Source organism: Cyprinodon variegatus, unplaced genomic scaffold (genome assembly GCF_000732505.1).
Source record: "Cyprinodon variegatus isolate N-32 unplaced genomic scaffold, C_variegatus-1.0 Scaffold29, whole genome shotgun sequence".
NCBI classification, from domain to species: Eukaryota; Metazoa; Chordata; class Actinopteri; order Cyprinodontiformes; family Cyprinodontidae; genus Cyprinodon; species Cyprinodon variegatus.
The window spans coordinates 1,711,150-1,724,663 of record NW_015150482.1 but is presented as its reverse complement, the minus strand read 5'-3'; the positions used below and the strand labels follow the sequence as shown (position 1 = coordinate 1,724,663).

Genomic DNA, 13,514 nt, shown 5'->3' with positions numbered 1-13,514 from the left:
TATATATATATATATAAAATCCTATTATGTTTGATGTTGATTAACAGTTTCAGCAAGATCATTTGTTGTGAGGATTGCTGTGTTACTGATGTGGCTTATTGATTGTACTAGCAGAATTAGAGCAGGTGCCTCTCTGGGATAAATTTTTAGGGGATTAATTGTTGTCTTGCTTATTACTGATCTGTATGCAAACATTTGGGTTTTGGGGTGTGATCCAGATACAGACTCTTCCATGCACTGATGTGGTTACAAATGCTCACATGAGATTTTTCTGTTTGAAGAAAATAAAAATGGAGATGGCTTTAAATCTCAACGTAGACCAGGAGGTTAGAGGTTGATGGAGTTAAAACTGCTGCTGTAATGACCTGCATGTGGCCATCAGAATAACATTTATTGTACGGCTTACAGCTGAGAAATACTAACTTTTTTTTCTAGTCACTTGATTGCTGTCTTTCTCTCTCTCTCTTTCTGTGCTTAACATAATTTGCTTAAAACCCCTTTAATCCTTCCAGATAATCTGTGAAATGGTTCTCGCCCCTCTCTCCTTTTCCCTTCCCCAACCCTTGTGTCTACCTTTCCCGATCTCGTCCCCTCTGGAGGGGCTGGCCGTTAAGCCCCGCTGAAGCACTGGCATTAGCAGGTTCAGGGCTGAGGCTGCCGACATACACTGCGTCATTAAAAGAAGTAGCACGCTACTAAATTAATCTCCATATCCATTTTTTAACCCAGAAACAAATGCTTTTACTTTGTTCCATGGGAATTACAATTCCAACATCAGCATGTTCTCTGTTCAGGGGTTAAAACCTAAAACATTTTTTTCATGCTCAGTATCCACAGACGATAAATGTAGAACGCCTTCATTTAGAATTTTTCTGTGAGTAAGTGGTGCATCATCCTCTGACATGGTTCATTGCATCTTCTTGTCATTTCTTTTCACCTTTTTCTTCCCATATTGGCCTAATAATCAGTGCTGCTCACATTTTCCACTTGACCTGACCCTTTCATCACAGCTGACCCAACTGTGTGTCTCAGATCCCTCAGATCAGCTATGCCTCCACTGCTCCGGAGCTGAGCGACAACAGCCGCTATGAGTTCTTCTCCCGTGTGGTCCCCCCAGACTCCTACCAGGCCCAGGCCATGCTGGACATCGTCAAGGCCATGGGATGGAACTACGTCTCCACGCTGGCCTCTGAAGGGAACTACGGAGAGAGCGGCGTGGACGCCTTCCTTCAGATATCCAGAGAAGCAGGTTGAATTTCAAGCCCGGATGATTGTAAATTTGCTTCTGTGACAATCAGGGATTACCCACCAAGCTGTGCTGCTCTCGCTTATTAAAAGACTAAAATCGGAAAGAGCAATCCTTTAATACTCAATGACAAACAATTGTAACTCATCCTATAGGTCTGAAAGCACAAATACTGTTACTAATCTTTCGTTTCAATACCATTAAAAGTCATGCATTAGTGACAACAAAGGGCAGCTGTCACATCACCACTTTGATGTTTTTGCAGCACTTTTGATAAACAAGCTGTGGGTAAAGATCTTAAAAAGCTAAACATTCATAATCCCGAAAAACATTAGAGAAAATCTAACCTTATATGTAAGTCAAGTACTTCAGTTGGAAAAACATTTTTTATAATAGTTTTAATTGGCATTATTGTTGGCACCACGAATACAGGCTTTTTAAAACAAATGCAAACAAATAGGTTTAAGTTTATTTTTCCATGCTTTGAAGTTGGTTATTCTGACTATTAGTCAATAACTCTCTGTTAACCACTAAGTGTGTAAAAAAGGCTGAACGTTATAAATCTGTTGCAAAGAATGGCATTCTAAGGTTGACTAGGGTCCAAAACAGCATTAGTCTCTGCCCAAAGTCCTAGGAACCATAATAAAGTGTGTGGCATTATGGACTTTTTGTAACCTTTTGTTACACCAATTGGGGCTCTGAGTTCCTAACATGGATCATTTTTTGTAAGGATTTACAATCTCTGGCTAAATCAGTAGACATGGTTTGCATGATTAATTGATCTATTGCAGAAAACTGCAGATAGATGAAGAAAAGGAGAAAGATCTGGAGAGATGAACCAGAGTAACAATGAGAAAAAGAGATATTGTCATCATGCCAGGAAAAGAGGTTTAAGCTTTAAAAGCTTTGCCACTGTTAAAAAGAAAATGTTTCTCTAAGTTTTGAGTATTCCTAATTGGTGTTACACTATCTAACTGTAATGATGAAAAAATTTTTTGTTTTGTTTTGTTCACATGTCTTTATGAAGGGGCAGCAAAAGATTTACTTAAAAACCTGTTTTGATTAGTTGGTAGGTAAATCTGGAGCAGACAGTCATTCTTTCCGGTCAGGGAATTGGAATAAGTCAGATGATAACCCAGATACAGAGTTAAAATCTAAAAAATCTAAATCGTTTTTGTTTTACACAAAAGGCGACCCTCCACATTAACATCTTTAACACTGTGCTAGCTAAACGGTGGCATGTTAGCAGAAGTCTCAGAGCCCCTTGCACTCTTTAATCTTTCATCACTAACAGCAATAACCTATTATGCCTCACTTACTGCAAAAACACAAAGTCACGCAAGTTACTCTGTGAGGCTGTAGTCAGAAGCATCTTGATGCAACACGATGCATGTACTGAGTTTTATTAATGACGTTGTTTACATTTGAAAAGTTCTGATTATCCAGGGCACCAACTAAAACACTATCAAACAACTATCAAAATGTAACTATATATTGTAGAAATATTTTACAATTAGAAATCCAGTGCAACCATTGCCTTTAAAAACACTTAATTACAGCTCAGTTGTGTGTAATTAGCCTCGGTATAAGTACAGTCATTCTGAAAAGGCCTCAGAGGTTGGTTCATTGCATGGTAGGGACACAACATACATGTGGAACAAGGTACTTTGGTCAAAGAAGTAATCAAGAAGTCCTTTTTTTAGACTATGTTATACAAAATATTACCACTGCTGTTACCATTACACTTATTTTCTACAATTAATGTTGGTGATAGATACTGTTGGAAATGGTTTTTATTAGCAGTTGCATGGTTTTGAGTGAAAATTGAGCAAAATAAAGGGAAATAAATAACAACATAATAGAGGCTCAAAAAGAAATAAAGGGGGGGTTAAAGTTCCTCCTTATTTAGTACAATTGCATCAAACATACAGCAGAAGCTACAATGGATAGATTTATTTCAAAGCATCATCATGTGTTGGAATGGTTGAGATCAGGTTTGACTGTATTTGTCAAGTGTGTATCCTGCACAAGGAATATGGAGTGTAATATATGAAGTGTAATAAAAACAGGAAATAATGGATCTACTAAAAATAATATAAGGTAGAGTAAAAGGTGATTCTAAAATACGGCCCCCAACCTTTTTAAAGCTTAGAGTTACTTCATTTCAAATATCTATAAATGCTTTAAATGATTAATATGATGGAATGTTATATAAATTATAAAAAAAAAGTAGAGCAACAGAATAAAATAAAACTTTAAAACTTAGCCCACTGGTTAGTAGTTCTGTTTTCAGAAGACACTGAGAGCCCCTATTTGGTCCTTTAGGGCCCCTATGTGCCTGTGAGCGCCGTGTTGCTGACCTCTGATCTCAAAAGTAGAACCTCTTGTAGGCTAAATGCGAATGTGTATCAAAATGATTGGGTTTTATTTGAAGAAGTGATCGATTCCATCCAATGATTTATCTCTGCTCTCATTTTTGGAAGAAATCCTCCATAGAAGACAAAGGAAGGTTTTAACAAACTGTCAAAAAGTTCAAGCTGTTTCAGTTTTGCAGTTTTAGAGTATTTGCAGATATGCAGTTTTCTAATGGTGATTTCTCCCATGAAAGGTTTAATTTCACAATCTTTTCCTGCTTGACTTATGAAAAAAAAATCTCCTTGTTAGAACATAGAAACATAAAGGTGACGCAACAGGCCCCAACCTGCTGAAATTTAAGATTATATGAGAAATAAAGTCACTAAAGGCTTTCAACTTTAAACAGATTTATAAGAAACAATTTCTGAAGTTTTGGCTCTAGCAAAGTCCACTGAGCGCCAATCCTACAAATGGAAAAAATCAATGTACTGTAGTGAATTTACTCAGAAGCCACTTTCTAAAATTATTCCAAGACTGCATCCACAACTCATTCAGAAGTTCACAGAAGAACCCAGAACAATATCTAAAGCAACGAGGGCCTCACCTCCCTCAGCTATGATAATGGTCCATAATTAGACATTAAATATGACACAAAAAATGAGGAGGGGGAAATACCTTTATTCAGAACATAAAGTCCCACCAGCATTTGCTATTTGTGTTTTGCAGGGGGCATATGCATTGCTCAGTCTATAAAGATCCCAAGAGAGCCCAGGCGAGGCGAGTTTGACAAAATCATAAAGAGATTAATGGAGACTTCTAACGCTCGTGGAGTTATCATCTTTGCTAATGAGGATGATATCAAGTGAGTCGAGCTCTGCAGCTTGCTATGATCTGGATATTAAAGATGATCTAACATCAAAAGGAATCTTTTTCGTCTTTCAGACGCGTGTTACAAGCTGCAAAAAAGGCCAACCTGACAGGCCAGTTCCTTTTTGTTGGATCTGACAGTTGGGGGGCCAAAAGCTCCCCTATCGAAGATCAGGAGGAGGTGGCAGAGGGAGCGGTCACTATCCTGCCGAAAAGAGGCTCTATTGACGGTAGGAGAATGTATCAAATCTGATTAATGCATGTTGGATTGCTGGGTGCAGTAGAAACACCTTCAAAGGGATGTTAGTCATGACGTTGATAGATGAGTCTAATAATAATGCAATAAAGAGTTCATGAATGATTGATAAGTCTGATCTGATATTTCTGTCCTATTTAAATTGAAGAAATCAGAATCCCACAGAAACTGCCTTTTAAAGATGGATTTAGACCACCAGTGTATAAGCCCCTTTAGACATTAAGAAATGTCTTACATCCTCCCATAACTCAAACTGAATAAAACTGATTGCAAAATGTTAACTGATGCAGGATTCGACCAGTACTTCACTTCAAGGTCTCTGGAAAACAACAGAAGAAACATCTGGTTTGCAGAATTCTGGGAGGATGACTTCAAGTGCAAACTGACTCGACCTGGCATAAAATATGACCCTGACAGAAGAAAATGTACCGGTGAGGAGACCATTAATTTAATCTGCAGACAACTCATAAGCCATGAATGTTTGAACTCATCTGACTGCCTGTCTGTTTCTGCTAGGAGAAGAACGAATCAGTCAGGACTCTCAGTATGAACAAGAGGGCAAGGTGCAGTTTGTCATTGACGCAGTGTACGCCATGGCCCACGCGTTGCACAGCATGCACATGGACCTCTGTCCTGGCTCCATGGGTGTCTGTGAAAAGATGGACCCAGTAGAAGGACGGATGCTCCTCCAGTACATTCGCTCAGTAAACTTTAATGGTGAGTTTTCAGCTGTCAGTCTGATTTTTCACATTTTCTGTGTCACGTTTACAAAATAGGACTTTAGGCGAACTGGAAGAAAATTGTTGAGATTTATTCTGGCAAAGGCCATTTTGAAAAAGTTAATTTAAAGGAGAGAATGTCAGAAGGGAGGTCATCTTTAATGCGCAAGCTTTGAGAAGCTTCTGCTTATGTTTCAAACTGCAGTACACAACACAGTGCTTCAAAGCGTGTCCCCTCCCTTGGGCTACCTCCTCGGTCTTTTCTGTGCATAACACTCCTGCTTTTCATCCTGCATCTTTTATAGAAAAAGAGTAGCAGTTTGGAAGGAGGGGGATAGAAAGTGTTCTATGAAAGCATCCTGTTTACTGCTCTCCTGTTCATGGGCGACCTTGGCTTGTATGGAAGATTTTCTGATTGAACGCCTGCAGGGACCTTAGAGGAGCATTCAATTATGTTAGGGCAAGAGAGCAGAGTGCACTGAAAGACTGCAGGAGGAAAACTAAAAGGAGGAGAGCTTTTACTAAAGAGCATCCAACACTAAGCTTCTAAACTTTACATAGCTGAAGTAAGAAATATCTTTTTTAACAGTGTGGGATTTTCTTTTGGCATCAATTTTACTATCATTCTTTGAGAATTTCTATCAAATTCTCAATTTTCTATCTTCTTAAAATGTTTGCTTCCAAACAACAGGCAGTGCTGGAACTGCAGTGATGTTCAATGAGAATGGAGACGCTCCTGGTCGGTACGATATCTTCCAGTACCAAATGTCCAATGTCAGCAACCCAGGCTACAGGGTTATCGGCCAGTGGACTAACCACCTGCGACTTAATGTAAATATCTGCACGTCTCAAACTTGCTTAAGAACATTTGTGCTTTTAAAAAAAAAAATCTTGCTTTAGTCTATGATGACACTAAAAGTGACTAAAAATATGATTGTGTTTTTATTTTCTCACTTAAAGGTTGAAAAATATTTTATTTTTGTGCAAAACTTGAAAAATAATGAAGTACTGCACCTGTCACTAAGGATTTATAAAACTAACTTTTTAAACATCCAAGGTAAATTTGCATCATGCTAGAGCTGTGCCCCATTTTTACTAAGAAATGTCTAAGTAAAAAAAACAAAGAGAAGTGAGTTCAACTGAGAAAAAATGCAATCCACAATGCAAGACTTTTTGAAAGATTTAGATCGTAGGACTTTCTGATTTCCAACATTTTCCAGGGGGAAAGAAATCATCCACAACAAAGACCAGGTGGGAAATTCAGAGGTTTCTCACAAACCTAACTACAAACTTAATATCTATGTTTTCCTTTAAAAAAAAATTGCGATATCTGAATTCATAAACTGTATTATTAAGACTAAATAGAATATATTTTAGAAAGCAAAATATTCCTCTCTCTAAAGTCATAGGTCTAATTCAGAAAGTCAGAGGATTTAAACCAAAACCCAGATTTAATATCCAATATGGATTCTGAGCTTGAAAAACAACAAAAGCTGCAGTAGTAAACAAACTGTATCTCTCTGTCATGATGTGTGATTTTTCATGGTACCCTTGGTAAAAATATTACTGCTTTAAAAGTATAATATGATAATTAACCTTTAGTGAAAAATAGAGCAGGGGAAGTTGTTAATGTTGCTGAAATGTTACCTCTTGATAAAGGTTGTAATGTTTTCTTTAACATGTATTCTTTGTTTTATCTCCAAATGACATACCAGACAGTTTCTCTTCCTAAACTATCTTAAAAAGGATGACTAAATTTCACTTTACTGACCAGTTGTTAGATAAAAAAGATGCTAAAAAAGGAGGACTAAGCAAAATATTAAACAAGCCTTGTAAGTTTAGTAAAAGTACGATAAACAAGCTTATTGTGCAGAATATAATAACTCATTCACTTTCTGTTATTTATAGGTAAACACAAGTCGCATAAATCAGTAATATCAGATTATCTGATGAATCAGTTTCATCTGCAGCAATATGTGGGGGAGGGGAGGGGGAGCTTGAATATGATAGTAACTTGTGAAAACTAAGAGTAATGCTAGTTTTCTTTAGCATCTTATTAAAAGATCTTTAATTGTGAGAAAAATGTAAATTTTAGTTTTTATAATCCCAGATTATTGTGATGACTTTTGAGTCAAATTAAAGTTAGAGAAAGAGTAAAGAGAAAAACATCAGCTTTAGTTATTTCCTAAGGCAGCAAACAAGTAACATTCAAATATAAAGAGGCATTTCCCGCCTTGAGAGTGTGTTTTAGTCAGATGTTTTGCAGCACTTCTGTCGGTTAAATACTAGAAGCTAAACTAACCATTGAGTCCAGCATGGTTGAAATTTATAGAATTCCAGAATTTCTGTTTTAGCTGCGTTAAATTTATCAAAAAATATTTATTTTTATGATTATTGTTGTAATGACAGACATTGAGACTATGAGTACTCATGAGTATGTGTTTGTCTATCTGCTGTAGCTGGAGGAGATGCAGTGGTCAGGAGGTGAGCGTAAAATCCCAGAGTCTGTATGCAGCTTTCCCTGTGAGTCTGGTGAGAGGAAGAAGATGGTAAAAGGTGTCCCATGCTGCTGGCACTGCGAGCTCTGTGATGGCTACCAGTTTCTGCTTGATGAGTTCACCTGTGACATGTGCCCCTTTGACATGAGGCCCCTAAAGAACCGGACAGGATGTCGGCCCACACCCATTATCAAGCTGGAGTGGAGCTCTCCGTGGGCCATCATTCCCGTTTTCTTGGCCATACTGGGAATACTAGCCACTACTGGGGTCATCGCTACCTTCATCAGATACAACGACACACCCATTGTTCGGGCATCTGGCAGAGAGCTCAGCTATGTATTGCTGACGGGCATCTTTCTCATCTACCTCATCACGTTCCTCATGATTGCAGAGCCCAGTGTGGGTGTGTGCGCCATACGCAGGCTGTTGCTGGGTCTTGGGATGTGCATCAGCTATTCCGCCATGCTCACCAAGACCAACAGGATCTACCGCATATTTGAACAGGGCAAGAGATCGGTCACACCTCCTAAATTTATCAGCCCCACCTCTCAGCTGATAATCACCTTTATTCTAATTTCAGTGCAGGTACACCTACAAATGTTTTTTTGTTAAATGTATCAGTCTAAGACTGCAGCAGTTTAATGCTTATCTCTCTCCACAGTTACTGGGGGTGTTCATTTGGTTTGGTGTGGTACCACCCCACGTTACCATTGACTATGAGGAGCTAAAGCCTCCAAATCCAGAGTTTGCACGTGGGATCCTAAAGTGTGATATGTCCGATCTATCCCTCATACTGTGTCTCAGCTACAGTATTGTACTAATGATTACCTGCACAGTATATGCTATAAAGAGCAGAGGAGTCCCTGAGACCTTCAATGAGGCAAAACCCATTGGCTTCACCATGTACACCACGTGCATCATCTGGCTGGCCTTTGTTCCTATCTTCTTTGGAACAGCACAGTCTACAGAGAAGGTAGGAAACCCAGCAGTTTAATAAATCAGTTCTATTTACTGCTATTCAATATTTCAAATATAAGGGAACAATTTACTGAGGGCTTTTAAATGATGAAAACTTCAAATTTCTATTTATTCTTAAGATTAACACATTCACAGGGACTGCATTTAAAACATATATAGGAAAAAATACTTCACAGTAATTGAAAATAGCACAATTTGTTGGGTGATATTAAAAATGTACAAAAACTTGGATTTATATGCAACAACAACTAATCACAATAAATCAAATATTGCAGACATTATTCTAGAACTGTACCGCTTAAGGTGGCTACATTTTAGAGTAGCTCTATTAGCCTGATTCAATTTAAGATAAAAAAAACTGTAATAATACTTTTTTTCATCTATATTCTATTCACATAAAGTCTTTTTTTTAATAGCAAAACCTAACAGAGTATTAAGTTGGCCAAAGGGCAGCATAAAAACAAATAGATACAGTAGACAAGAAACAACTTATTATTTTAAGTTAAAAAGCTAGAATATTTTAAATATAAGAATCTTAAAGTACCCAAAGTAAAAAGCTTTTTTGAATAAATGTGTCTTAAGTTTGGCTTTTAACAGATGCATATGACGGATGGAGTATAACTCATAGAAAAAACTGTTCTGCAAAGTTGGACCAACCACTGGTTTATAATATACTCTTAATATTAAAAGCATTCTGATGGAATTTTAGCAAGAGGATTTTAATCTAAATCGTAATTGATGAATAGATGTATTAACTATACATGTAAACAGACTTTTATGGGGGCCCCCAGGAACTTGGGGCCCTAGGCAACAGCCTAGTATTGCCTAATGGTAAATCCCCTCCCTGCCTCAGAGTTAACCCCCAAAAGCTATGGAAAAGAGGCAGAACAGGCTATACTTCTTGAGGATTTTTAGATCATTCAGTGTACAGAAGAAGATGCAACATATCTTCTTTAAGATGGGTGGGCTGAATGGTATTTGGAAAACATGCTACATAAAATATTGCTTGTAAATCTTGCAGTCTTTAATCAAACACCTTATATCAGGGATGACCAAAGCCAGTCCATAAGGGCTGGTGTCCAGCATGTTTTAGATGTTTTCCTGTTTCAGCAAATTTTTTTTTTAGATTAAAATGATTACACCACTGCTAATTATGCAGGATACTGGCAAACACTGCATTTAGCTAAAGAAAATAATTTACATGTTTTTTTTTATGTGTTTATCAGAATATTTTACACTTTTTTACACATTTGACTTGTGACATAAGATGGTGCATTTAACCATAGATAATTATAGCACTATTGTGTACAATTCAAGCAATTCTTTGTGATATTATTAGGTATAGTAATGTGAAAAAATAAATAAATATTGTGCAGCTATGTGAGAAGACTCGGCAAGCATGTGGAGAAAGGTACTCTGATCAGCGGAGACCTAAACTATTTTTTTGGCTACATTAAAAGCAAAATGAGAACACTAGCATTAACACATCACCCTGAATAATCCATTTACACCTGTAAAAGGATGGTGGCAGCAACATGCTGTAGGCATACGACAGGTACGCTGATAAGAGTTGTTTAAAAGAGGAATGGAGCTAAATGCATCATGATGCCATATCCTGTATCATGAAAAATGGTAAATTGGAAGGGTTTTGAACATTCCTGCAAAGCACTGTAGAAAAAAAAACATATACAAGGCTGACTCCCCCTAAAGAGGCAGAGTTCTTAGTGCACCGGAGCTGTTTGGAATGAATATATATTATTTAATGTGGTTTATGAGCGGCTTAAAGAGTGGGTGCAGAAAGTAATGATACTTAAGTAAAGATAATTGAATGGCTGAGTTACCCATGCATTCTACTTCTCAATCTGTCATTTTTTAAGCCACATAAATGCATTGAATGTGACAGTGAATCAAATCTTGCAACACATAAAGAAGAACACTCATAGTTGGAAAGTGAGCAAAAAGGAACCCTCAGAAGTGAAATCTCGGTTTGCTGCCTGTCATATCGTATTTGCGTCACACTGCCCTCGCCGAACATCCTGCTGCCACTGTACTTAGGGCTTAAATTAGCTTTTGGGCTATTTTCTGTCGCCACAAAGCACATATCTGTTGGAGGGATATCTAAAAAATACAGACGGGCTTTGACTAATAGAGAGCTGCATTATAACTCACTCAAGCTGAAACAATTATAGCCTAGGGGGTACTTTTAAAGTCGTTTCACCTCTTCCAACTGGAAATAAAGTAAATGAAGACATAAGAAGGACGGATGAACTGCAGAGTGATCTGGACTGCTTGCAGACCTATTTTACGTTACCGTTCAATTAATCATCACTTTGGGAATAGCTAGACTTTATCTTCTTCAAATGTCATTTAGCAACCAATACATGCAGAAGAATCAACCTGCCTGTCTGAAACATGGCAGCACACATGGCTGTTGGACATAGCCCCTTCATTGTGATACCAAATAACTGTAAACCCATCCAAGAGAAAAGTGGAAATCAAAAAGACATGGGGGAAAATAAAAATTAAAAGTAAAGGATGGCAGAATAAAGTGGTATAACACCACCTCATAAGGGGAAGGATGATGGTTTGTGACTTATTTATGGCATACATGTCTTATTCATCCAACATACACTTTGCATATTTTTGCCCAAATATTTTTTTTTTCTACTTTACATGTTTTAAGAAAAGGATTTGAAGAAAGGATGTTTCTGATTTATTTTGCCTAAATTTTTTTAGAGAGGGAGTAGCTAAACATTGACATGTTGTGAAAACCCCCAAAATAGAACATCTTCTCTGGACTACATATAAAGGGACATAAATAATTTATCAAAGGACAAGCCACAGACTCTCTGCTATAAAATGAAGTCCTCTTTCTTAGACTAAATTAAAGCCTGTTTTTTTTTTTTCCTCATTGACTGGAGTCAGCTTCCTTCATATTTTTCTCACGTTCAGTGTCTCCATTACAGATGTTCATCCAAACCACCACCCTGACTGTCTCCATGAGCCTGAGCGCCACCGTATCCCTGGGTATGCTCTACATCCCCAAGGTCTACGTCATCATCTTCCATCCAGAGCAGAATGTCCAGAAGAGAAAACGCAGCTTCAAAGCTGTGGTGCAGGCAGCCACCGTGTCCACTCGCCTGTCCCAGAAGATCAGCGACAAGCAGAACGGAGAGTCCAAGATGGAGCCGGACAGGTGTCAATGACAGGAGGCGGAAGTTCTTGTGGAAAAATTGGCATTTACTGTTTTTGACAGAAGCATTTGTTTCTACCTTTCAATTATGGATGAATACCAGCCACTGTGGAGGTGCAATATGTTCCTTTTGACAGTTGTTTATAGACACTTTACTCAACATGGAATGATGCATGAAAACAAAGAAATTTTTTAAACACACCTTCACAAAAAATTTAATAATTCGGTGCCAGCTTAAATCAAATGTAAAAACTTTTATGTCCTTTTTACCATCCAGTTCCAGTCAAAGTTTACGCAAACTCTTCATTGGTCATGGATAATCTGGGGGTTTTATTCTTGAGTACTTTTTCCTGGGGTTTAACGATCATGCAATAAATTTAGCACACACCTACTGTATGCAAAAATTTGGGGCATAGATTTAGAATAATGGTTTTTATTTAATACATATGGGGAATATGTACCTACACATCCACTAATGATCAATACTAGACTGCAGAGAAACTACAAATGTTTATAATAAAAAAAACAAAAAAAACTTTCTGGCTTTATTCTACCTTGGTATTTTACCACTCTTTTCAGAAATGTACCTTGCACTCATTCCTTAAGCTTATTGTTGGCCTGCTTCATCTATTTTAAAACCAATTTTAATCCGTTTTGGGATCAGGATTCTTTCAGAAGGTTGAAATTAGCTTAGTATTTCTCCTTTTGTCTCTAATGGCAGCTTTAAAATTAACTTTACAAAATGTACTTGAAGGAATGGATTTGAGAGAAGGGTCCTTTTTAGTCATAACCCTCTCAGTTAATATTTGTTTTTGCAACTTTAAATGAGCTTTCCCCAATTCTGTCAAAGAGAGTGGTTGATTACCAAGCCACAATTATGCCAGAAGTTTGCTGATGGATACAAAAAGTCTGGGTTCTATTGCAGTTTTTCGTGAATGAACCTAAACCATTTTGACCACAAAAGAACATTTAATTTTCAAAAATCATTGCAGTTTAATTTAGAGAATGACTCTAAAAGCCCTTAAGAGTAATCAGTGTTATGGGGAGTTCTGATCAAGACATGTTAGTGAAAGCCTTTGGGGCTGAAAAGCACAAAAGCCATATGGCTCCATAGACACTGCATGGATTATATGTTCTGTGTACATGAATGACTTTGTTTATTAGGGACAACTTTCTCCTCTCATTGCACTGGAGAGGGGGAGACCTAAAGAATATATTATGTTTGTATTGCTAGTCGGACAATAAAACCTACCCATAGCCAGGTGTTTGTACCACAATATTTGATTTTTTTTTTTTTTTTTTTTTACTAATGTAATGTTGACAACCCATTTTTTTAAGGGAGAGACGAAATTTAGGGGTAAAAAACAGGACATAGGTGATTATTAGCAGGATGTTTGTCATC

At 37.5% G+C, this 13,514-nt stretch overlaps 1 protein-coding gene across 1 annotated transcript in view; it reads left to right on the top strand.

Annotated features, from left to right (window-relative positions):
• Window positions 1-12,383, top strand: part of LOC107100178 (metabotropic glutamate receptor 6-like) — a 21,318-nt gene extending 8,935 nt beyond the window's left edge. Inside the window, exons 3-11 of the mRNA XM_015398578.1 lie at window positions 1,033-1,249; window positions 4,328-4,463; window positions 4,544-4,698; window positions 5,015-5,155; window positions 5,241-5,441; window positions 6,135-6,274; window positions 7,903-8,526; window positions 8,603-8,914; window positions 11,886-12,383. Of these exons, the coding sequence (XP_015254064.1) occupies window positions 1,033-1,249; window positions 4,328-4,463; window positions 4,544-4,698; window positions 5,015-5,155; window positions 5,241-5,441; window positions 6,135-6,274; window positions 7,903-8,526; window positions 8,603-8,914; window positions 11,886-12,125 (2,166 nt within the window). The 3' untranslated portion in view covers window positions 12,126-12,383. The remainder of the gene's footprint in view (window positions 1-1,032; window positions 1,250-4,327; window positions 4,464-4,543; window positions 4,699-5,014; window positions 5,156-5,240; window positions 5,442-6,134; window positions 6,275-7,902; window positions 8,527-8,602; window positions 8,915-11,885) is intronic.
• Window positions 12,384-13,514: the final 1,131 nt, after the last annotated feature.